Raw genomic sequence first — 23,253 nt, 5'->3', positions numbered from 1 at the left:
GAGTCTGCCTCAGAGAAAACCATGGGGACACAGTTCTCCCAAACATGGATTGCTGTGGCTGTCATGCGCCACTGCTTTGAGTCCTAGGATGCTGCTGCTGCTCTGGCGGTTGGGGCCCAGATGCGTCCTGACACTGCTGTGTGGGGAGAAAGGGCAGAGAGGGCAGGTCTACTGTGACCGTGATGAAAGGTGGGCTGAGGTTCCTGACCCTTTTGACCCCTTGATCCCTTCCAGCTCTGGGGACTGGCCCCTGCTGCTTGATTGAAGAGGCTGATAGCTGGGAAGGTGTGGGACAGGTGTCTCAAAAGTCGATCCTGGGCAGTGGTACAACCACATGGCTTGTCAGCAGAGTGCCTGTTTTAAGCCCTAGCTCCGCTTGGGATTCCAGCTTTCCTATTCACCCGCACCCTAGAGGGCCACTGGGAATGCGTACTTGGGTAACTACTTGGGTCACTGCCACTCTCAGGAGCAACCCAGTGTGTTCCTGGCTCCTGGCCCAGCTCTGGGGGTCACTGGCATTGGAGGAGTAACCAGAGCATGAGTGATCCCTCTGCTTCTACATTTGCTTTCGTTTTTCAAAAAGGCACCCAACCCATGCTCAGCTTTATGGCGGTCTCCTATCTTCCTAATATCTCTGACTCACTAAGACACCCCTTCCCCCCTCAGCTCCCATACTTGTACAATGGTAATAATCATTATTTATTTAGCTCAAAAAATTCGGGGGGTGGGGGAAGCCTGGTGCCGTGGCCTAGCGGCTAAAGTCCTTACCTTGGACTTGTCAGGATCCCATATGGACGACGGTTCTAATCCCAGCAGCCTTGCTTCCCATCCAGCTCTCTGCTTGTGGTCTGGGAAAGTAGTTGAGGCAGCCCAGAGCACTGGGACCCTGCACATACGTGGGAGACCCAGAAAGAAGTTCCTGACCCTTGGCTTCGGATCAGCGCAGCACCAGCTGTTGCAGCCACTTGGGGAGTGAATCGGAGGACAGAAGATCTGCCTCTCTATCTCTCCTCTCTGTAAATCTGACTTTGCAATAAAAATAAATAAATCTTTAAAAAAAAGATTTAGGGGCCAGCATTGTGGCATAACTGATAAGCTGTGAAAACAGCTTCTCATATGGGTCCCAGTTCATATCCTGGCTGCTCAATTTTCAATCCAGATCCCTACTAATGGTCTAGAAAAAGCAGTGGAAGATGGCTCAGGACTTTGGACCATAATACCCACATGGAAACCCAGATGAAGCTCCTGGCTTCCCATTGTGGCTGCTGGAAGGTCAGTCAGGATGAGATTTCTCTCTGTTTTCTCTCTTTGTCACTCTGATTTTCAAATAAATAAATAAATCATTTAAAAATAAGATGACTAAGTTAAAAAAGAGTAAAAATGATTATTTATATGCAAGGCAACATGATGTTTAGAGAGAGACAGAGGGAGAGGTCTGGCTAGGCCACGAGCTAAGAATCCCATTCGGTATCCCATGCAGGTGCAGGAACCTACATACCTGGGCCACCCTCCACTACTTTCCCATATGCACCAGCAGGGAGTGGGGTCAGAAGTGAGCAGTCAGGACTCACAAGAGGCTGGAATGACAAATGGTGGCCTAGCCCACTGCACCAGAATTTGGGGTTTCTGCTTTATTTAAGGTCTATGAGCCCCAGACCTGGCTAACCTGTGTTTGTGGCATGATGACTCCGTTTACAACAATTTCCAAGACAAGTCTGTGACCCTGTGAAGGATTAAAACTCGCCACTGTTGGAACCAGCTGGAAGCAATGACCAAGTGAAAGCCAATGGGAAGGATGCGAGGAAACAGGTGTGTACGTGGGAGATGGTGCTGGGCTCCTAGCCAGTGCCCTTCTCAGCAGCTGGACTTGCCTTCCTCATCTTCCACCCCCTTCCCCTAGTGTGGTGCAAGTGCAAGGTCACCCTGGCCAGCCAACGCTCCCTCTTGATGAAGCCTGTCAGGAAATAATACATACTGTCTTCTATTTGGCGCTAACACCTCCTGCTGGTCTGCTGGAAGCCTGGACTTCCGTTCCTCTTTCCCTCTGTGCCTGTAGTAAACACCATTTTCCTGCCTTAGTTACCACCATCCTCAACATGCCAGTTTCACTCTTCTTCAAGGTGCACGCAGAGGGACCAGAGAAGAATGGGTAGGAAAAAGGCACAACGAGACTTCCAGTGCCTTGGGGCTGAAGATCCCAGTGCAACTTCTATGGAAGTTCACGACCCAGAGAAAGAGGGTTGGAGGCCAATGCGTGACCTGGCTCTGCTGTCCTGAGGGCGACAGGCTTTGTCTCCACTCACCTAGGTTGTGCAGGGAAGGGCTCCTTCTCAATGAGTTCTTTTATTAATTAGTTATGCATGCATTTGCTTGGAAGACAGAGGTACAAAGAGAGTGGGAGAGTGAGAGAGAGCTTTCATTTGCTAGTTCACTCCCGAAATGGCTAGGCCCAAGCCAGGAACCCAGAACTCTACCCAGGTCACCCAAGTGGATGGCAGGGGCCCAGGTGCATCAGCAGGGAACTGGATCTGTAGGCTGCCTGCAGGGCAAACGGCACCACCACAATGCTGGCTCCCTCACTGAGTTCTGGAATTCTTCACTTAGCTTCCTTATAAGTCAGGCTTGTCAAATCCTACAACACAATTCCTCAGCCTAGCACTCCAGGGACACCTGTGGCATTTGACCAGAACCCACCTGCCTAGGTCCACCTCTCCTAGCTCTCAGGCCATGCTCTATGATCTGGTCATCCGTTCTGCCCTGACGCCCTGGATACGCTCTCTCAATTTAGCAGTTCTTTGAGCTGCCTGGATACCCCAGCCTGCTTCTTCAAGTAGCCATTACTGAAAAAAATTTCCCTACACTTGGAGACCCCACAAGGCCTGGCTCAAACACCATGTCCTGGAAGCCTTCCTGGGTGGTGGCATTCTGATTTTTTGTGGCTTCATTTCCCTGCTTTCCATGACTTGAAGCTACCTCTCCCAGTGCACCCTAAGGTCCTCAGAGGGCAGGGGTCAGGTCTGGGGCACTTGGGTGCCCAAGACACAGTAGGCATTCAGTGTTTGCAAAGGAGCCGAGGCTGTGCCATTTATCTGCTGGGCAGCTCCAGCAGGGTCACAAGGGGCTTCCAGATTGTGTGTGTGTGTGTGTGTGTGTGTGTGTGTGTGTGTGTGTGTGTGTGTGTGTGTGTGTGTGCGCACGAGCTGCTCCGCAGCGGCCGCGGCATTTTCCATTTCTCCTCTTGCAATCAGGTGTTTCCTTTTGCCGCTGTGCAGCTCCGGGAAAGAGGATACGAGAGCCCCCGTGGATGTGTTCTGGATGTGTTCGAGCGGGATGTCACTCAGTCACAGTGCCAGAAACACGTGTCCTCCTGCTTTGGGGCTGGCGTCGTTTTCCGCCCGTCCCCGCAGACGAGGGGAGCGCTGTCTGCCATCAGGGCTGTGATTCACTGGGACCCGCACCTTGCACCGGCTGGACAAAGTCAGTCACTTGTAAAATCTCCCGTCCAGCGCCTCCCCTCCTCCTCCTCCTTCTCGACCCGTCCCGACAGAAGTAGACAAAAGTCACTTTGGCGCCCCCTCCCTCTTGGCGAACCGAGAGGCCTCGGGGACTGTCGGGCGCTTCCGGAACCTGCCTTAGGAGTTGAATCCCAGTTGAGCGCCGGGCGCCCCGACTGCGCCTCTGGCGGAGGTCTGAGTTTTGCTCGGCCCCTTGCAATGTTTCCAAGGGAGGGTGCGTACATTCGTGACTGTCCCTGGCAGCCTCCCAGCCCGGGTCTCGGGGCTCCACTCCCCATTGGCCAGCCGTCGGCGTGACGCGCCCGGAGGCGGGGCCTCATCAGCTGTTTGCGGGATGCCCTGAGCGGGCGTATTTTGGAAACAATACCGCACGGTGCGGAGTGGCCTCCTCCCGCGCCCGCCGCCGCCGCCGCCCCTGCCAGCGCCGCCCGCCCCTCAGCCCGGTGAGCGCCCGGGCAGCCGGGGGCCGGGCGGAGTTGGATCGCGCCTCCTCGGGAAGTGGGGGAGCCGAATCGCGCTGCGCGTGGGGGTCCGGGAGGGGTTTCGGCTGCGGGTGTCCGGGCGACCAAGAAGAGTTGGCGTGCAGGAACCCACGTCGGTGTGTACTGCTCTGTGAGGCAACTTGGGAGTAGCAGCATGTGGGACTCGAAGGCCTGAGTCCAGGTGGGCAGCGGGGCCAGGGGCTGCGCTGCAGGGACCCGAGAACAGCCCGGCCTCGGGGTCCGATGGGGGGGTAGGGCTGGGGAGTCGGGAGGGACGTGTCACCTCCAGTCTGAAGGCTCCTCTCCTTAACAGCTGAGCTGTTTCCTCACTTCTCCACCGAGTCTGGGCGCCAAGCCCCCTGAGCGCTCGTCACGCTGGACCCTGGCGCGGAGCCCTGGCATCACGACTCGGAGACGGAGACCCTCTCCTGGAGTCACTCAGGTCTGGGGCGTGATCGAGTGTGTGTGTGTGTGTGGTGTGTATGCGCGCGCGCGCGTTCTGAGGTTTTAACCACTCTGAGTATCTGGCTGCTGCCTTCTCCGAAGGGGGAGGAGCTTAAGTTCAGCATCTCTGCTCCAGCCCTTAGGGGCAGGGATGGCCACGGCCGTCCTGAGCTCCTGTTGCTGGAAATTAAGCGTCTCTCTGGCAGAGTTGTTGGGGAAGCGCCTTCCTCCCAGGGGCTGGAGAGAGAGTGAACCGCCCTGTGGCGGTTCACATTTGACCTCGTCCACCAGCTCTCCCACTCACAGACCCGAGAGCCACCTGCAGTTCCCGGGAAGAATGGGAGGGGACCCCTGGGGTGAGAGTGGGGGCTGCGGAGCGACACCCTGTGGCTGCAGACACCACCCCCACTGTCCTGGCCAGGCCAAAGTTGAACTTTGGGGCTTTGCTGGGAGGGGGAAGGGAGGGGAAGGCTCTAGGCTTCAAAAGAAAAACCGAGACAATAACTCCTGCTTGTGATTGCCAGCCTTCCCAGAGGAGGCTGCTGGGCAGGAGGAGGAGCGCCTGCCAGGTGACAGTTCTGGGTCCTCTCACACCCCCACGTCCCTCCCACATCATGGCTGATAAGCTGGATGTACCCCAACCCCCACCCTGCCCAAAGAATACCACAAATCTTTGCCACCCCAGCAATCATCTCCCCACTCACGCTCCAGGGAAGAGGCCAGAGTAGCTCAGGCGCTGCATGGGGTGGTGGGAGGGCTGTAGCGATCACCCAGAGAGACCTGGGAGAGGCGGGGTTTCTGATTGAAGTCCTGCCCCAATCCACAGACCCATTTGGTTTGTTCTTCACAGAGCTGGTGGGAGGAGGGGATGGGGGGTACGGATAGAAGGGTGTGGGGTCTCGAATAGAGTCCCAGAAAAGGAACCTAATCTTTCTGTTTCCTTAGCCATCCTGCTGGCTGCTTCTGGCTGTCCCAGAGACTCTAGGGGTTTGCAGTGTGTGTTTAAAGTGGGACTGGGTCGGAGGCTTGAGATGCTGAGTGGCCTCCAGGCTAAGACAGGCTAGTGCCATCAGGTGGAGCAAGAGGAACTTCTTTATCACTCTGAGACGTCAACAGCCTGAGCTGTACAGGCTGCAAGTGAGGTCACAGCCAGGGGGCTGAATTTCACTTCCTTCTGTGAGGCACGTCCGTTCTCAGGTTCAGCGCTGGCAGGAATGGCAGGCTGTGGGGCTGAGAGTTTAAAGTCCTGGAGACTAGTGAGTGGACTGAGCCGGGAGAGGCTGATGCTGGGCCGGTGCTGGCCCTGCCTGGCCGGGTAACCTGTGCCGAGCAGATAGCTCCTTTCTACAGGAGGAGAGCTGGGGTGGGAGTGGAGGGGGCGCTGCAATGACTAACCTGGGTCCTTATCCCTTCTCCCGGGACACTCTCTTACCACACTGCACAGAGCCTGTTTGTTGTGTTGTGCAAGTAGGGGGTGGGGACTAGCGGAGATGGGCAGTGGGGCGGGGCTTAGCTGGTTTGGAGGGAACCTGGCTGCCGGGGGAAGGCTGGCTTTTGTTTTTGCTGCTGAGCCTGGAGCTTTGCTCAGAACAAGAGAAGAATCTGGAGATTGCCTCTTGAGGGACAGAGTGTCTGTTGGGACATCATGTGTATGGCCAGGCCCACCCACAGTTCTGTTCGGAGGCTCATTTTGTAGAGATTTTTCCCAGGTGCCTGCCTGCTTCCAGAGCTGGTGCCACCCCCTTGCAACTGCTCACACCTTCCCCCCCCCCCCCCAGTCCCGCTAAAACCTCAGGAGTCAGAAGTGGCAGGGGAAAGATGTGAGGGGTTGGGAGATGCAAGGGCACATTTTGGTGGTGGGTGTTCCTCCAGCCTGTGTGTTTCCCAGCAGGAATAGTATGACGCCAGCACCAAGCTCCACGCACTCAAAGCAAAGAAAGAAAGAGGCGGGGGGCGGGGGTGGTTGGTGAGAGGGATCCTTACAGATGTGGCTGGGCTGGGGACAGCCACCCAGATGCCTGTGTCACCCTCACAGGGGAGATGGATCCCTCTCAGTGTGTGGAGGAGCTGGAAGATGATGTGTTCCAGCTGGAGGATGGGGAGCCGGGGACTCAGCCCCAAGGCTTGCTCTCTGCCGCCGACCTGCTTGCCCAGAGCCAGCTGGACTGCCCCCTGGGGCGGCTGCACCTCTTCCCTCTCACCCACTGCTGTGGCCCTGGGCTACGACCCACCAGCCAAGAAGACAAGGCCACCCAGACCCTGAGCCCCGCCTCCCCGAGCCAAGGTGTCATGCTGCCTTGTGGGGTGACAGAGGAACCCCAGCGCCTCTTTTATGGTAAGTGAGCTTAGCCTCAGGACTCCTCCCAGGCAGGTTGGGGGAAAAGAGGGGACTTTCCCTCCCCAAACCTGCCCTTCACTATTTCCTTCCCTAACCCAGCAGCAGCTGCAGCAGCAGCAGCAGGGGGCTGCTGAGTACTGGATGCTAAAACCGCTGCCAGCCTCTAGTTTCTCCTCACCTAGACCCATGGCCTTACCCTTTTATGGCCTTTTCTGGAAGGCTTCTGGGGTCCAGGTGTCTGTCCCCTTTGGCATCCTATGCTGCCCCTCCCCCTTCACATCAGCCTGCCTTGTCCTGGTAAGGATTTGCTATCTGCAAGGTGGCCCCTGTTTGTTCCCAAGAATGTTTGCGGGATCTGTGACTCGCTGTTGACACCGAGGGGGAAAACCCAGGCGGGTCCAGGAGGGAAGATTCCTGAAGGCAGAAAGCGTCCCCCTCTCCCTAGTTGTCACTTGGGACTTTCTGTGCCTGGAAGGGGAACTGGAGAGAGAGGTTGGGCTTGTCTGGGCTTGATGCCAGCAGAGGGGCTGTGTCCCAGACCCAGCCGGACAAGACCCCTTCCTTCATCTGTGAGCTTTGACATTTGTTTCAGGGAGAAACATGCCCTCCTCTGGCAAAAGCGCAGCCGGTGCTTAGCGCGAGGAGGGCGGAGGTTAGGAGGTTATCTCGCAGTGTCTGGCGGGGGCAGGCTGAAGAGACGCCGCAGCTCTTCCCAGAGGGAACTGACCCTTCAGGCAATTCTTGCCAAGCGGTTTTGGCGGGACTCAGAAGCGGCGTGTCGCCGGCGGGTTGGCGCCCCTGGCGGCGGGTGGCTTCGATGCCTGCCTGCGGTAAGCCTGCAGCTCCGGGTTAGCGCTCTCCCCGCCCGCTGGCGCTGTCTCCAGAGAGGAACTTGTTTCTTCAGCGGGTCTCAGGATTTCCTCTCTCTCATTTTGGTGCCGCTTGCCTCCCCCGGCCCCCTCCGAGTACCAGGAGCCAAATCAACCCTGCTCCACTGCATCCAAAAAGGGACACTTTGCAGTGTTCCCTGGCTCTGTTCTGGGCTTTGAGAACCCTGGAGGGCTTCCACCTGCTACTACGTGGTCAAGTGTAGCTTGATAAGGACAGAAGGTTGGCACCGACACTTACACCCTGCCCTTTGCGTGGCACTGGCGGTGAATGGGAGCCCAAGGGAGGGCTGGGACCAGTCCCTGCTGTCCCCCACTGTAAGCTTTTACACGCTTGGGCAGGCTTTCCGAGCTTGGCAAGAGCAGCCTGAGGAAGCAGGCCGGCTCCTCTCCCTTCCCCCCTCTACCCCCCAGGCAGGCTTGGAGGGCGGGGCAGCGCCAAGCGCTCAGAGCTGGGTCCTTTTTCTTTGCAGGCAGTGCTGGCTACCGGCTCCCTCTTCCTGTCGGTGTCGCTGCAGGCTTCCCGCTCGGAGAGCAGCCCCCTGAAGGCCAGTGGCAACACCGAGCAGAGATCCAGATCGCCCGGAAGCTCCAGTGCATTGCTGACCAGTTCCACCGGCTTCATTTGCAGCAAGTAGGCACAGGGCTTGGGGGACGCAGCCGTCGAGGCTGCTGGGGAAGCCGGGGACTGGCCTCTGACCTCTGGTCAACAGCCCTGGCTCAGCTGGGCCTCAAGGGCATGGTGGCAGAGTTCCAGTCTTGGCTGTCAGTCATCTGCTGGGACAGGATGGGCACGGAGGCGCTCACCTCTGGCCTCTGGAGTTGCTGGTCAGCCCATTCACAGGCTCTGAGATCGAGCTGCACCCCACCCTTGGCTAGGAAGGGGATGGCTTTCACGGGGCGGGGGAGGGGGGAGGGTTGCCGGTTGGGGGTCCCTGGGGACCGAGTTAGACTGCCGCTGGCTGGCTGGGGCCTGAGTGGGGGAAGGTGGCAGAACCGGTTGAAATCCGATACTTCCCAGCTGGGGAGGCCGCTCCTCGCTGTCTGTCTGGGATCCCGGGGCCTCTGGAGAGCGCGCGCCTCGGAGGCTCTCCCCGACCAGGCGGCCGGCCCAGCGCTGCCGCCGCCGCCGGGTGCTTGGCCGGCAGCCTGGCACCAGCCCCGCCAGGGCGGAGCATCGCGTGTCAGCCGAGCATGTGGCAAAGTCCGTCAACAAAGGCGGCGACTGGCAGACTCGTGCTGGAGGAGCCCTCGGTGCCACGGCCTGGTGGCTGCCCTGCGCTGCTGCCGCCGCCGCCGGTGCAGCCACTGTCTGGGTCCAGCCCCCAGGCGCTTAACACTTCCTTTCTCGATTGGCTGTTTGAACTGCTGCCGCCCAAGCTGGCAACAAAGCCTAGGGCTGAATCCGTGTTGGTACCACCGCTGCTGAGACATTGCTGGCGGTGTGTGTGTGTCTGGAAATCTAGAGAATACACAACTCACCCGGCTGGACAGAGCATAAAGTTAGATGGGGAACTTCAGGTCAGTGCGGGAGAGTTCTTGGCAGTAGAAAGTTTGATTTAGGAGCCAAAGCACCAGCCAGGGCATTGGCCTTGGATCCACTGAGCCCGAAAGGGGGCCCTAACTGTACCGGGCAGGCTGCCTTGGTGCTTTGGGGATTTGAGGAAGGGAGGGTGGCCCCACACTTTTATTAAGGCAGCCCTGCCGCCTCCTCTGGCTCATGCTCCAGTCCTCTTCCCTGCTTTGATTGTTTTATGGAAACTTGGCTTAGGGTTTCCCCTTCGGTCCTTGTGTGTGGACTCGCTCTGATTCTTGGTTTTAGACTCTTGGCCTCTTTCCTGCCCATTCACTCCCCCCTGCCCTGGTTGTTCAGGCCTGAGCCCAGCTCACAGCTCGCAGTGCTGGCACTGGGCAGAATGGGAGGTACACAGCAGCTGTGGGTCTCCTGGGCCTGGCTGCAGGACTGTCTACACGGCAGCTTTGCCCAGTGCCTCTCCTCTGCTTTCCCTCCCGCCACAGCTGTTTCCTGGTGTAGCCCCCTACCAGGGTCGGTGAGCCCCTAGGGGCTTGGGAGCAGGTGGGAGGCCTTGCTTGCACTGTTGCAGCCTGGCGTCCTGGTGTGGACTGGCACAAGGTCCGGGGGGAGGCTGTCAGTCCCACGAGGGACAGGGAGTCCCATGTGCCACAGTCTGGTTGGTGTGATTTCTCCCGGATTAGGGTTGCCTCCTTGAGGGCGTCAGTTCCTCTCAGCCAGAGCAGCCCCAGCTCTATCTGGCACATCACCTATGTTCTTGGAACCCCCACCCTACTGGCAATAGCAGAAGGCTGGCCAGCAAGGCCTCCCTAGCCTACAGAGCTGGGTCTCCCAAAGTTGCTGTGACCAAGAACTGGGCTTTGGCCCTAATCCCTGGAGACTTCTTCCTGGAAGAAGCGCTTGTCTCTAATCCATTCCTGCCCACCACTCCTGCTCACAGACCTTTACCAGGAGCTCGTCTTGCAGAGTAAACCAGAGTACCAGCCACAGGCAGAGGGAGCTATCAGCATTCCTGGGGCCTGTAGTGGCTGGTTGCTAAGCCATGAGTTGTTTTCTTAACTTGATCCTACCATCGACCGTGGTCTGATTGTTCACGTCTAGAAATAGCTGTTGTCATCCCTGCATTCCTATCTATTTCCCTGTCCTGTTCCTTCCAGCACCGCTGGGGTAAGCCTTGAGGTTGAAGCTCGGAGTCAGAGGGCCGTGCTCCAGGAGCATTTGTGCCACCTGTTGACTGTCCCTCAGGAACGGGAAGTTGCTTGAACTCCTTCTTCCTGTTCTGTGTGTCCAGGCTATCACCTGCAGAATCTTCCCAGGGGAGGCAATGGGAGGCGGTGAGACATGCAACAGACACCCCTCCTGTGTGTTATTATCCTAGTTATCCCCCCCACACCTGCTCTTGGGGATTCATGTCCACTTCCCTGTCCACCTGTCAGGCAGAGCACCCCACCCTGTCCTGAGAACTTGGCATTCAGGCTGTTCAGTTGTGCACTGTGACCTTACCCACTTCTCCTGAAAGAGCCACAGTCACTGGGGACTACACTTAGAGAATTGAGAAAGGCCACCCAAGAGACAGGAGGTGGTGAAGGTGTCCTGTGGCCAGGCAGTGGTCCTCGGCCCACAGTCCACTAGAGAGGGGGAGTTCCCCACTGGATCCCCCCAAAATATAACACAAACATAGGGAACAGAACATGAGGACAGGGAAGATGGTAGGAGGGCATCAACATGACCCCAGGGGCAATGGGTTCCCACTCCCCTTGCTGTTAGTGTATGTGCAAAGCCATCCTCTTTGCATATCTCCCTAGGAACCTTGCAAGGTACAGAGCTAGCCTGGTTACTCAGGTGATCTACTCAGGACAGATTCTTGAGACCCACAGGCATGACATGGATGGCAGGTGAGCTGAGTCCGAATAATGCTAATGGCTAGTCTTTGAGTCATCAAAGCAACCAAAGAGTTGGGGACAGGTAGAGGGGGTAGTAGCCTTTCCAGGCCTTGCCACTTGGCCTACCTTCCTCTGATGGGATCCGAAGTAGAAGCTTCCCAGGAGCTGACATGGCCGCCGCAGGGAGTCCCAGCAGCGCGCTGACCCCATGGTTTCCTTAGACTTGGGTTCAGTGAGGGTGGGGTCTTTGTGTCCACCTGGCTTCTGCCCAGTATATAGGGGTGTAGATTCGCTTCTTAGCTGTGGTAGTGGCTGCCCTGGGTCACACTGTCTGAGACTCTTTCTGTTTGTTGTGCCTAAGGAGGGACCAGGACTGTGTCCCCTCCCCCTTGGGAAAGCCTCCTGTCCCAGTATTTGGGAAGTTCTTTCTAGGAAGCCTAGAGGAGCCAAGAATCATCAAAAGAGCAGCTACTAGAGACCATGGAGTGAGTACAGTTACGCATGTGTTGGAATTCTTCATGTTGGAAATAGCTTTTTTATTTGGTCCAGCAGTGACTCCATTCAGAAAAAAAGATTTGGAAATTCCCTGAATAGTGATTAGGCTTTTTGGAAAATGAAATCTGAGAAAACTCAGCCACCACGTTGCAGCCATCCTTCGTTGTAATGTCATAGGAAGGATCCTGGGTCTGGAGGTGGATCTGGGTTAAAAACCCCTGGTTTGCCACTAGTAAGTTCTGTGTCATGAACAAATGAACTTCACCTCTCCAAGTCACAGTTTCTAACCAAAGTGACTCAAAGAAGTTTGTGGGGGAAAGAAAAGGGAGAGTAACAGACAAGTTTTGAGTGTTGTGGCACAGTGGTTAGGATGTTGTTTCATGTGCCTACATCCCATATCAAAGTACCTGGATTCAAATCCCTGCTCGGTTTCCTGTTCAGCTTCCTGTTGATGTGCACCTTGGGAGGCAGCCGATGATGGCTTAGGTATTTGGGTCCCTTGTCCCCAATGTGGGATACCTGGATTGAACTTGGTGTTCCTGGCTTCAGTTGCAGGCATCTGGCAGGTGGCTGTACAGGTGGAAGATCTGTTACTGTCTTTGAAAATACAACTTTTAAAGAAAAGTTTGCTTTCAAGCAAAAAAATTTGAAACCCACGTATGTTTTTTCCAGAGTCCACATTTCCAGGAATTTTCAGAATGAACTTCATTTTTGAAGATTTATTTTATACAGAGAGGAGGAAAGACGGGAGGAAGATCTTCCATCCATTTGAAAACTGTTGGTGTTACACAGTTCATGGGAAAGGTGCTGGTGGTTTGTGCTGTAGCTGAGATGTGGGCAGTTGGTCTCTGTAGGCTGTGTGTGGAAAGCTGATTGAGGTTTTCTCTTGGACCCAGCTTTGTAGCACCTAGAGAATGCTTCTAGAAGTCCTCCCCAAACTGGTGTTTGCCTGGTATATCAATTAGCAGCTCCTCTGCTGGCAGCCTGGACCTTTGGCCTGGGACCCCCGTGCCTGCTTCCTGACCTTTGGGGAGGCTCTCCTTGTGGGCAAGTGGTTTTCTGGAGCCCAGACCCATGGGAAGCCCTGGGCAGGGCCCCTGGGCAAGATTTGTCCTAGCAATAGGGGTCCCCGGGAGAGGAAGGTCCACCCAGGACTTGCTGACGAGGAGCAGGGGAGCCGGGGGAGGGGCTGCGGGGAGCTGGTGTGCGTGAGAGCCAGGGCCTGGGCTCCAGCGCCCTGTGTTTGCTCTGTGGCTGGCTCTGTTTATGTCGCTCGCTATATTTAGCCTCTGAGTCATCCCCGCGGCAGACTAGAAGCTGAGTTCCCCACACACTTGCACCTGACCGCCCTCTCCTCCAGGACAAGGGCCCTGCGGGTCTGGACAGCCATAGGAGTCAACTTTTGTTCTTCGGGGGTGGGGCAGAAAGAAAGATGTCTGGTTTGCCTCTTGACCCAGGCTTGGCAGCCAGCAGGGGCTGCCCCTGCCCAGTTTACCTCATCCTGTGCAGTATACTTCCGGTTGGAACAAAAATGGCCAGCAGCCAAGACCCCTGTGGGAGGCATCAGAGACTCCAGCATGGCAGCACAGACCCGCAGCAGACCTGTCCTTCCCTCCTGCCAGGGTCCATTCAATTCTTTATTTGCTCCCAAGCTGCTATGAAGTTACTCAGGATACAAGAAACTCAGGATGCAAGAAACAGCTTGGTCCCTAGCTGGGGGTGTGGGACTGTGGAGGAATAGGACAGGAGGGACTAATGGAGGGAGGTCAGATAAGGAAATTGGTGATTTCTCTCTGCAAGCTCTAGAGGGCCAATGCAGGACTTGGGGCATGGGTGGCACAGGCCACTGAGAAGCAGCTGGCGTTGGGCTGCCCTTCCTTCCCTGGAGAAGCAATGGCTATTGCCACAGCAGCTCCAACATACTGTGGGCACTGTGAGCCAGGCCGAGGAAGGCCTTGGAATGAGCAACATTTCCCCTTTTCCATTTTGCTGTGTTGCTACTAGTCCAGGGCAGGAGGTACCCTGGCCCTGAGGGGCTGTCCCCCAAATTTCAGAATCTTTGGCTCAGCACTAAAGGGTTTCTAGGGCAAGCCTTGAAGGTCAGAAACTGCCCGGCAAGAAGCTGTGGTGGGAGGTGAGGAGGTATCCCAGGGTATGGCGGTATTCCTCCACCTCCCATGCCCAACCCTCCCAACCTCTACACCCCCTTCACCCCTTGTCCGGCCCCAGGTTTTAGGTAAATGCTTTTCTCATGTCATCACCAGCAACAAACTCGAAGTCTAGACCCTGCTGTCCTCACTTGACAGGACTCTGAGGCGCCAAGAAGTGAGGTAGCAGGCCTAGCTGCGCTGCAGGTGGTCCCACCGGGAACTCGACAGATTTTATCGGCTGTGGAACTGCGGTCTTCCCTCCACCCCATACCTGCTTCTCAGGCGAGCACATTCCAGAAAGCCGGAGCACAATAGTGCTCTCATTTATTGCCCCAGCCGTTCTGCTTCATTTAAAACTTAGGTCTGTGTTCTTGCTCTCCTCTCTGCATAGGTTATAAAATAATTGAGCACGAGATTTATATCCCAATCACCTTTGTATCCCTTCTAACGCTTAGCTCGGTTGGATGCTTCAGAAGAGTTGGGACAAAAACACTCCCCCCTCACTTCTTGTAGTGGAATTTTCCTAACGTCCCCCTTATCTCAGTGTTTCTGGGCTCAGTGGCAAAGCTCTTCCCTTCAGCCTTGACTTGGGAGGTTTAGAGGACGGCCTGCGAAAGGGCATAGTGGGAAATCTTTGCTTGATGTGTGTGTGTTACCCTGTAGAAGAACAAGCACAGTTCTGCTGTGTCAAGAAATTGAGTGAGATTTGAGGACGGACATGGTCTGAAGTACAGTTTCAGACTAGTTTTAGCTTTATTTCTGTTTGATCCTCAGTTAGCGCCACCTTCAAAAGGTTTATTTCTTTCTGGTCCACAGCATCCTTACTAAATAGTTAATGATCTGGAAACAATGTGTTTAAATATAGCAGTGGGGAAGGCAGTGGTGATTGACTTTGAAAAGATAATGCTCCTTTCATAATGTGGGTGAACACACTATACTATTTTCAAAGTTATCTATTTTATTTGAAAAGCAGAGACATAAGGAGAGCTCCCATCTGCTGGTTCACCCCCCAGAGGCCTGCGGCAGCCTGGATCTTGGACATTAATCTGGATCTTCCACGTGGGTGGTGGGGACACAACTACTTGAACTGTCCTCACCTAGGGCTTCCCCAGATGCATATCAGCAGGAAGCTGAGATTGGGAGTGGAGTTGGGACTCGAACGCAGTACTCCAGAATGGGATTCAGTCGCCCTGCGTGACATCTTCATGTTTATGCCAAACACCCACCCTATACTACAGTGAAAGAGCATCACTTTGAAGTCAAAAGTCATGGCTTCCTGTCACCTCCCTCCCAACAAACTTGCTTGGGATGACTTGTCAGAACTTTGCTTTCCCTTGTGTAAGATGGACTTGAAAGGCCCTACCCGCTCTGTCCCACAGCTGTGAGAGGCTCCCGTGACACAGCAGGAACGCCCACTCAGTCTGAGAGCTGAGCGTGCGCCCTCTGCTAAGTGTGTTAGTTCTTCTAGAGCCGTGCGCTGCTGGCTTTGCTTCTTCCTGGGCCTCTTTGGGGTCCCGTTAGCTCTGGCTGGAGCAGCTGGAGTGCTGGTGACCCACGAGGCCTCCAGAGGGTGTAACTTAGATCTGAACAGGCAGACAAGCAGACTTTCAGCCAGGAGGGCAGTAGCATGCTTTGTGCTCAGTGCAGAGGCCAGCAGGGACAAAGCCCTGCTTGATCTGTGTTCCGCAGCCTTGCCACACACCATGGCTAGCTCTCTCTCTCTGTTTTTAATCTGATTTTTAAAGCCTTTTACTAGCAGGGCCTGTCCCAGACAGAAAATCCCACCCCCAGCCAGACAGCAGTCATTCTGGCCTCAGACTCTAATGAGGTATCTCGCAGGACTGGCTGTCTGTCTTCAGTTCATAGTACATCTATTGAGTACCTACTGTGTACTGTCTGTGTGGTAATGCATTCAGCCAGGGTGCCTTGAACTTGGGGAGGTGGGGGAGGATTTGAGCACTTGTCAACTGGTCATCTCTACCCACCATACACGCAAACAAGAGAGGCAAAGCAAGGCTGCCCCTGAGGTCTCCCTCCCTCATCTGTTCAGTGCCATTGTCCACTGGATTGGGGTTTCTCACCTCTGCTCTTTACCTCAGGCCTGCCTTCTAGGGCTGCTCTAGGGAACACTGTCCCTTCCCAGGGGCCCAATATCTGCCACCCCTGGGGCACCATGGCCCTGCACTCTGGAAACCCCCATGGTGAGTGGCACTTGGAGGGTTGGACCTCCCTTTACGGGTTTGCCCTGGCTGAAGTCAGAGGATGCCCTGGGTGCCAGGCCAAGTGCCCAGGAGGCAGGGCCATGAGCATTCTTTCCTGACTGCCTACCTTCTGTCCTCCATATACTGGCTGATGTTTTAGCATCTGTGTGCTTCACCTGGACCACAAAGGTCCATTTCCTTCCTCCTTGATGTCTCTCTGACCTCTCTTCACATTGTGTTGCTTTTCCTTTCTATTCAGACCCTTGTGGTTTAACTTTTAGCAAGTATTTTCTTTACTGCTGTTCCTTGTATAATCAGAGCAGCCTTTGGTGCTCTGGGGATGAGGCAATTGGTAAGGAGGCTGCCCAGTGGCACCTGCTGGTGCTCAGAGTTGGCTCCTGGGCTGCAGGTGGGGGGCCAGCCCTGTTCCTGCTGGCTCCAGGCCTTTTGTGATTCAGGTTCTCTGAGTTACAGTCCTGAAGGAGTCACAGAAAGCACCTCAGTGGTTTCTAAAAACCCAGCCTGTGGCTCAGCTACTGCAGAATGGCCTGTCTTGCTGCTGGCCACAGGCATCACTGTGGTAGGAAGAGTCTGAAGCAGAGAACGGGTCATGGGGTGTTTTTTTCCAGGCTGTAGGGTCATGCAGGATTTCTCTTCTCTGTAACTTCTTGCATCTTCCCATTTTTCTACCATTAACATGTACTGCCCTTCCAGTTAAAATTCCCAACACATATCACTTCCGAGTTGAAAAGTGTCATCCAGGGAGCTTGTTCAAAATGCAGATTCTTGGGCCCCCTTCCTGGAGATCCTGACTCAGCTGGTGTGGGTGGAGCCTGGGTGAAGGGAAGGACTGTGTTTACCACGGCTCCCACCCCTACCCCAGCTGGTTTTGTGACAGGCTAACTGGAAACCACAGACCTAATACCACACCTGCATTTTCCTTAGGAGTCAAGTGAGGACTCACACACATATCCCAGCCCACTGTCAGGGCCTCTGGCTCCTGCTGCAGGGAATCCATCCACCACCCACTGGGCTTTCCATGCCAAGACTGAGCCCTGAGGGCTGCCTTAAGTAGAGGCATGGAGCCGGACACTCCCCAGGCACTGCTTGTGAGGCCCAGCAGGTCCCCGTCTGCCTGGCTAACATCACACTTCGGCTTGCAGCTACTTTAGGTTCTCCTAACACCCCTCCTAAGTATTACAGGTAAAAGTCCCACCTAGCTTCACTCCAGACACCTCAGGAGGCTGCACAGTTGGCTTCCATTAGTGGAATTTTGGGGGAATAGGGAGAATGAGAGAGATGGGATTGAGCCAGACTCCAGATCAGAATCAAATTCTGTTATCCTTGGCCATTGAGATGGTTTGGTGAGGGGCATGCAGAATAAGGAAAGGTAGATAGGGCAGGAACTGGAGTGTAAGGCCAGCTAAGCTTGTGCTTGGGCCACTTGCAACCCACATCAGGATGATGGGATCCAGACTTGCCTCTGCTTCTGATACAGCTTCCTGCTAATGTGCCTAAGAGGTGGATGGTGATGTCTGAACTCCTTGGGCTCCTGTTCCCATGTAGGAAGCATAGATGGAGCTCCAGGGTCTTCCTTGCTTTTGATTGACCCAGCCCTAGCCATGGAGGCAGACTGAATCATTGGCTGAAAGATCTGTCTCTTTGCCTTTTAAATAAATATATACAGAAATCTTTAAAGAAAATAAAGATAAGTGGAATCTATTGGTAATGGTTAGGGACTTTGGTCTAGGACAAAAGCATCAGGAATCAGTCTAGTTCGTGCCACTTGCTAGTTAGCTCCGAGTTAAATGACCCAACCCTCCTCCATCCCTGTGCCTGTGACTGGCATGGCACTACCTCATGGGGCTGTTGAGGGTACCAAAGACGTGTAGCGTGCATGTGCTCTTGCCTGTCCTGTGACGGCCTCATGGTCGCCAGGGACACTCAGGCAAACACACATTGCTTTTCAGCTGCATTTCCCAGAAGCTTACTGTGGTACCCATGCTTGCCGGGCTGCAGGCCACAGCGTGAGAAGCTGAGCTGTCGAGTGCAACCCTCACATGGCTGCTGCGTGAGGGCTGTAGTTGCTCATAGGCACCTGAGGAGGCCGGGAATTCCAGTAGACTGTCCTCTCCATGGATTGAGTTTTTTCCTGGATTCTCTGACTCTTCCACCCGTAACCTTTGCACCTGCCTCAGGCAACAGCTGGGGGTTTGGGGGTTGGGCAGAAGGAAGAGGATGGGCTGTGCCAGCTGCTGGTGGAGGCCTGGGACTCACAGCTGAGTCCATTTCCCCATGACTTTACTCTATCAGCTTTTGTTAAGCTGCTCGTGTGTTTCCTCTTTTTACTCATCTTTGTTTACAAAACACGAGGAAGCCATCAGTGCCCTCAGCCAGCTGCCCTGGGCTGCTGTGCCACACCCGACTTCCCTTCCCTTCCTCCCCCAAGTAGCTGGGTTGTTTTCCAGTCTCTTGTGCAGGAGGAAGGAGAGCACCATTGCCTTTTGGGGGCTGGCAGCGGTGGCCGGGCTGTGGGGCAGGGGAAGGATTCGGGGTTCACCTGTGTGGTCCAGGCCCTAGGCATGGCCTAGTGGATGCCTCTCTTCCCTTTGGCCCAGCATAGGGTGAAGAACAAACCAACAACTTACATGGTTCTCCTGGGTTGAGGTCAGGGAGGCCACAGCTGACTGTGATCTTGAGGCCTTGCCCATTGAGGCTGGTGTTGTGGTAAAAGCCAGCAGAGAAGAGGACTGTATCTGGCGTGCACCCCCACCCCGAGGGAATCCCTAACCCACCCAGCCACTTGCTTTTTGCTGCTCTGCCTGGGTTTACTCCCCCTGTTCCTTGAGAACCCAGTGGTGAGGGAGGCCAGAACCCAGAGGACAAAGAACAAAGATTGCCTCTTCCAGCAGCCTCCAGTCCCCTTGGGGCCTCAACTGGCCCCTGGGGAGGGTACCTGGATGGGCAGAGGTCCCTGGTCATGGTTCTGTGTGTCACTGACCCCTGCCCTTTAGTTCCAGCCTTTAGTCTGACAGCAGGACCCAGGGCAACCTCCAGATCATGGTGTGCATTCTTTGTTTTTGTTTTGTTTTCAAGTATGTTCTTGCTTAATGTTTAATTGGCTTCAGTCAGTAGGAAAGCCCTCCAAGAGGGATTATTTATGGCTTACTGTCAAGAGCAGCTATGAAAAGGGCAGCACGGAGCTGGAGATGTTGGGAGGGGAGAGAGGGCGGGCGCACAGGAGTGTGTGTGTATGTGTGTGTGTGCACGCACACGCCGTGTTTGCACTGGATGAAATCAGATTTTTGCTGCCTCAGCAGTGTGGTTTAAATTGAAGATTAACCCTTTGACCTTCACAGTGTCAAATCACTTGCAGATGGAGCTCCCCCCCTTCTCCCCCTTGTTCTCTGTGTTACTTTGGAGTGGTTGGGGGTGGGGAGAGAAAGAGGGCCACTTTCTCTTTGCAGCTGAGGTTGGAGAGGCCCGGGAGTCCATCTGATTAAAAGCAGCACTTGGCTAAACTCTGGAAAATCCTGCAAGCAGGGGGAGAAGTTTAATCCTCTTGCATACTGGGCGGAGAGAGCCTGCTTCTTTCTTTGTGATGTTAACACTGTAATTGTTTTTGGAGAACTCTTCCAGCTCCTCCTGCCCAAGTCTCTTTCTCCCTCCCCTCCATCACCGCAGAGTGCTGTGAGGATGGGATTAAGGTGCCCTGGGAGGGGCTGCTCTGAGCTTTGCCTGCCTGGGATGAGCAGCGACCCAAGGTGGCTGGCAGCCAAGCTGAGGGCATCTTCTTCTTTTTCGCAGCACCAGCAGAACCGAAACCGCGCGTGGTGGCAGATCCTCCTCTTCCTGCACAACCTGGCACTGAACGGTGATGAGAACAGGAACGGGGCAGGTCCGAGGTGAGACCTGCCCACCCATTGCACATGGGACATTGAGAACACCTTGAGAACGCCGTCTGGACCGTCGTCGCAAACACTCACTCTGTGACTTGTGAAGTTGCTTTTGATGGCTTGTCTTGTTTTTGTTTTAGCATTTCTCTGTGTGTACATACAACATTCTGCCGGTGGGACCTTCTTGCCTTGCTCAGGAGCGGGGCTTTTATCAAACACTGCTGAAGGACAGGTTGCACTGTTTGGGATGCTGTGCGACGTCTGGGAAATTTCTCCACTGGTGCTTGGTTGAAATGGGAGTCTGGGCTCAGGCTCCCAGTGCCACCTAACTAACCTGCCAGTCCTCCACTGGGGATGGGGCCGTCATTGTGACAGTCACAGGGCTGGGCCAGGGGCGGGGGGCAACCTGACAGCCAATGCAGGGCAGCTTTACTAGGCTGGCCAGCCGACTATAGATTTCCCCCACTGTTCAGTCAGTGCCAGCCCCAAGGGCTCAGGGATCCTTGCCTGGCCCCCTGTTCCCTCCAGCAGACCTCAGGGAGGGTTGGGTTCCTGCAGGGACCCCTTAACTGTGCCACATCAGGAACCCAACTTCGGGAGGACTCTCCCCTCTCTCTCCCCATCCCCACTAAATCCATGTAGAGGCTCCAGGATTGGTACCAGGGTGCAGGACCGCAGCCACCTGTGGCTGCTTGGAACAGATGAGTGTTCACCTTGAATGAGCTGAGTCACCAATCACCATGCTGTAGCTAACAGCTTGTGCCTTTGTCAGCTCTTTTTCAATAGACCCAGCCCAAGACTGTAGTCTACCCTGCCATGAGCACTGCGGGCACCCAGGGGCCACCCCGCAGTGGGGCTGGCCAGTTTGGCGGTCATCTTGCCAAAAAGCCAGCTCACTCGAGAGGACCTAGGGCCCCTTGGTTTCCTTGGAAACAACATACCTCCTCCCCCTTCTCCCCATTCCCTTTTCACACCTAGTGGGATATAGAAAGAAGCCAGGCCAGTGGCTTTGTCAGATGAAAAGCCACTTTCAGAGTGATGGACAATGATTAGAGTGCAGTGTGGAACCGTCAAAGCGGAGAGACAGTTCCGGAAGGGCACACTGTGGAACTCAGCAGGTGCCTGACTGCCTCTGAACTTCTCCCCTTCTTTCCCTGCCGTGGCGCTAATGGAGAGATCTGACAGCGGCCCCAGGGAATCTGCTAACCAGTCACCTAGAAATGAAACCGTAGCTTCTGCCTATGTAAGAAAAGACAACATTGGTGCTAAAGCAGAAGCCAGGCCCAAAGAAAGGATGTCTTCCCTGGCAGAGAACCCAAGGCTACTCGAAGAAAACAGAAGGAGAATCTCACATGAGCCAGCTCAGGCCGCAGGAGGTCTGCAGCACTGTGGAAGAACCATCCGTCTTCTGGAAGTACAGTTGGACGGGTAGTTCACTGTGCAAGAGCCACTGCAGAGCAACCAAAGGAGGCTGAAGTCCTGCTGGGGGGCCACGTGCCTTTCCTGACTAGCACAGAGGTGGGGAGGGCCGTGGGGGGTGGGGCATGTGATCACGGTGCTCCCCACTCCCCAGCTTCAGCCAGGATCTCCAACGGTGCCGTGCAAGCCTTTGCTTTGTCCTCCCAGATGTTTGGGAGATATTACCTCTTCTTGGTCAGAATTTTATTCTCAGGGTGTGTAACATGGCTTGTCTGGTGAGAAAGACAGCTTCTTGCTTGCAAAGCAATGGAAGCCAGTGAGTGGGCATGTGGACTGCTGTTAGAAAGTCAGTTTTCCCGGTGTGTCACCATGCCGTGTCATAGAGCATGTGGGACCCACATCGTTGCCCCTGTCCTGGATGGAGGTTGTGTGTACATGAGTGGCACACACACAAACCAAAGTTGTTCCTCCTGGCCACCTGTAATGCCTCCTGGTCAATTTTATACTGAGCTGAACAGGAGGGAGACCGGTCAGGCCCTTGCTGTTGAGCCTAAGCAGCAGTTTTGGAAAACTGGCCGGGAGCACCTGACCAGCCCACCTATATCCATGCTGTTGCTGTCTTCTGCAAGCCAGGAGCAAAGCCAGGCAAAACAGACCACCTTCCATTCCAGGTCCCCACTCTGCCACTAAAAAAACAAACAAAAAAAAACCTTTGGAAGTAACTAGTAGCCCGCTGGAGTGGGAGCGGGTCCCCCTGGCTGGTCCTGCAATCTTGGCTGGATCCTTTCCCTCTCTGCCAGCTGAATGGACCCAAACATTCCTTAAGTCCATCCTCAGGAGATGCCCATCCCCCACCGGAGGAGCCTGGCTGTCTCCAGAGAGGAGCTGGGGGAACAGCTTTGGGGGGGTGGAGCAGTGACCTAGATCCTGACCTGCAGCCAGCTGAAGGTCCCTGAGGCTTCTGTGGCCTGCTGGGGTGGGGGTTGGGAGAGGGGCTGGACCTCTGCCTTTATCCTGCAAGAAATGCCCTGGAGGCAGGGTTAAAACAGCCCTTCTCTTTCAGAACCCCAGACTGGAGCTTTGTGGAAGCCTGCAGACAGTTGGGGGTGTGGGGAAAGCCTGACTTCTGCTGTCCCACCCCCTGCCAAGGTTGAAAGATTGGGCCCTGGGTGGGTCTGCAAGTCTGGGTACCTGGAGAGTTGCCTGGTGCTCTTGCTCAATCCCAGGTGAAAAAGGATCACCTCTGGCTGTGTGATAGGCCTGTTTCTGGGGGCTCAGGGACAGCAGTCCAGGCCTGTTCTCCCACAGGCTCCCCCTGGGCTGGTTTGGGGAGAGGGACTGTGGAGCACCTGCCAGTCCTGATAAGCAGAGTACACTTCCTCAGTGAGAGTTTGTGTTATCTTCCCTGGGGATGTGATGGGGGGGAGTGTGGACTTGGCAGGTGGGGAAGATCTTAACCCCCAGGTTGAGGACCCTGAGGGGCAGGCCTCTAGTCCCAGTTTACCCCAGTTAACCCTGGCTGGAAGAGGTTAGCTTGTGGACTTACCAGAAGGCAGAACTCTACTGGAGAAAGCCAGCCTCTGGGCTGAAGGTGCTCCTGGGTCGGCCCGTGTCCTCTGCTTGGAGCTTGCCCAGCAGCCCATCCCATCCCTGGAGTCCCAGGGACTATGGGGGAGACCCAGTGAGAATGTAGCATTTCCTTCATTCCCCCCCTGCCCCTGGGTTGCTTGCTCTGGGGTCTGGGCACTCTGCCTGTGGAAGACAGCCAGATAGAAAGAGGGAGAGGCTTGGGGAACCATGTTTTGTTTTTAACCTGTATAGACTATGTGGCTAAGTGTTGCTCACATACATGTATGTGTATATATGTATGTATATATATATAAATACACATTTCCCTCTCATCAATTGGTACAATTTTTAATAAAAATCATTTGAAGAAAACCTGGCCTTTTTCTTCTTTCAAAAGATTTTTCATTGATTTGAAAAGCAGAGTTAGAGAGAGGGACCTA

General features: G+C 55.0%; 1 protein-coding gene across 2 annotated transcripts; it reads left to right on the top strand.

Annotated features, from left to right (window-relative positions):
- The first annotated feature begins 3,877 nt into the window (after nucleotides 1-3,877).
- On the top strand, nucleotides 3,878-21,736 carry BMF (Bcl2 modifying factor). 2 transcript variants are annotated; one of them, XM_040968977.1, is made up of 5 exons: nucleotides 3,878-3,958; nucleotides 4,311-4,439; nucleotides 6,477-6,776; nucleotides 8,140-8,300; nucleotides 19,737-21,736. In XM_040968977.1, the coding sequence occupies exons 3-5, from the start codon at nucleotides 6,482-6,484 to the stop codon at nucleotides 19,836-19,838; spliced, it is 558 nt and encodes a 185-aa protein (XP_040824911.1). In that variant the 5' UTR covers nucleotides 3,878-3,958; nucleotides 4,311-4,439; nucleotides 6,477-6,481; the 3' UTR covers nucleotides 19,839-21,736. The 2 variants fall into 2 exon arrangements, with proteins under 2 accessions (XP_040824911.1, XP_040824910.1); XM_040968976.1 differs by lacking the exon at nucleotides 3,878-3,958 and adding an exon at nucleotides 4,006-4,113.
- Nucleotides 21,737-23,253: the final 1,517 nt, after the last annotated feature.

This window comes from Ochotona curzoniae, unplaced genomic scaffold, assembly GCF_017591425.1.
Source record: "Ochotona curzoniae isolate NIBS_2020 unplaced genomic scaffold, NIBS_Ocur_1.0 scaffold_4701, whole genome shotgun sequence".
Classification (NCBI taxonomy): domain Eukaryota; kingdom Metazoa; phylum Chordata; class Mammalia; order Lagomorpha; family Ochotonidae; genus Ochotona; species Ochotona curzoniae.
Note: the sequence above shows the minus strand (reverse complement) of the source record. Positions and strands in the feature narration are given on the sequence as shown.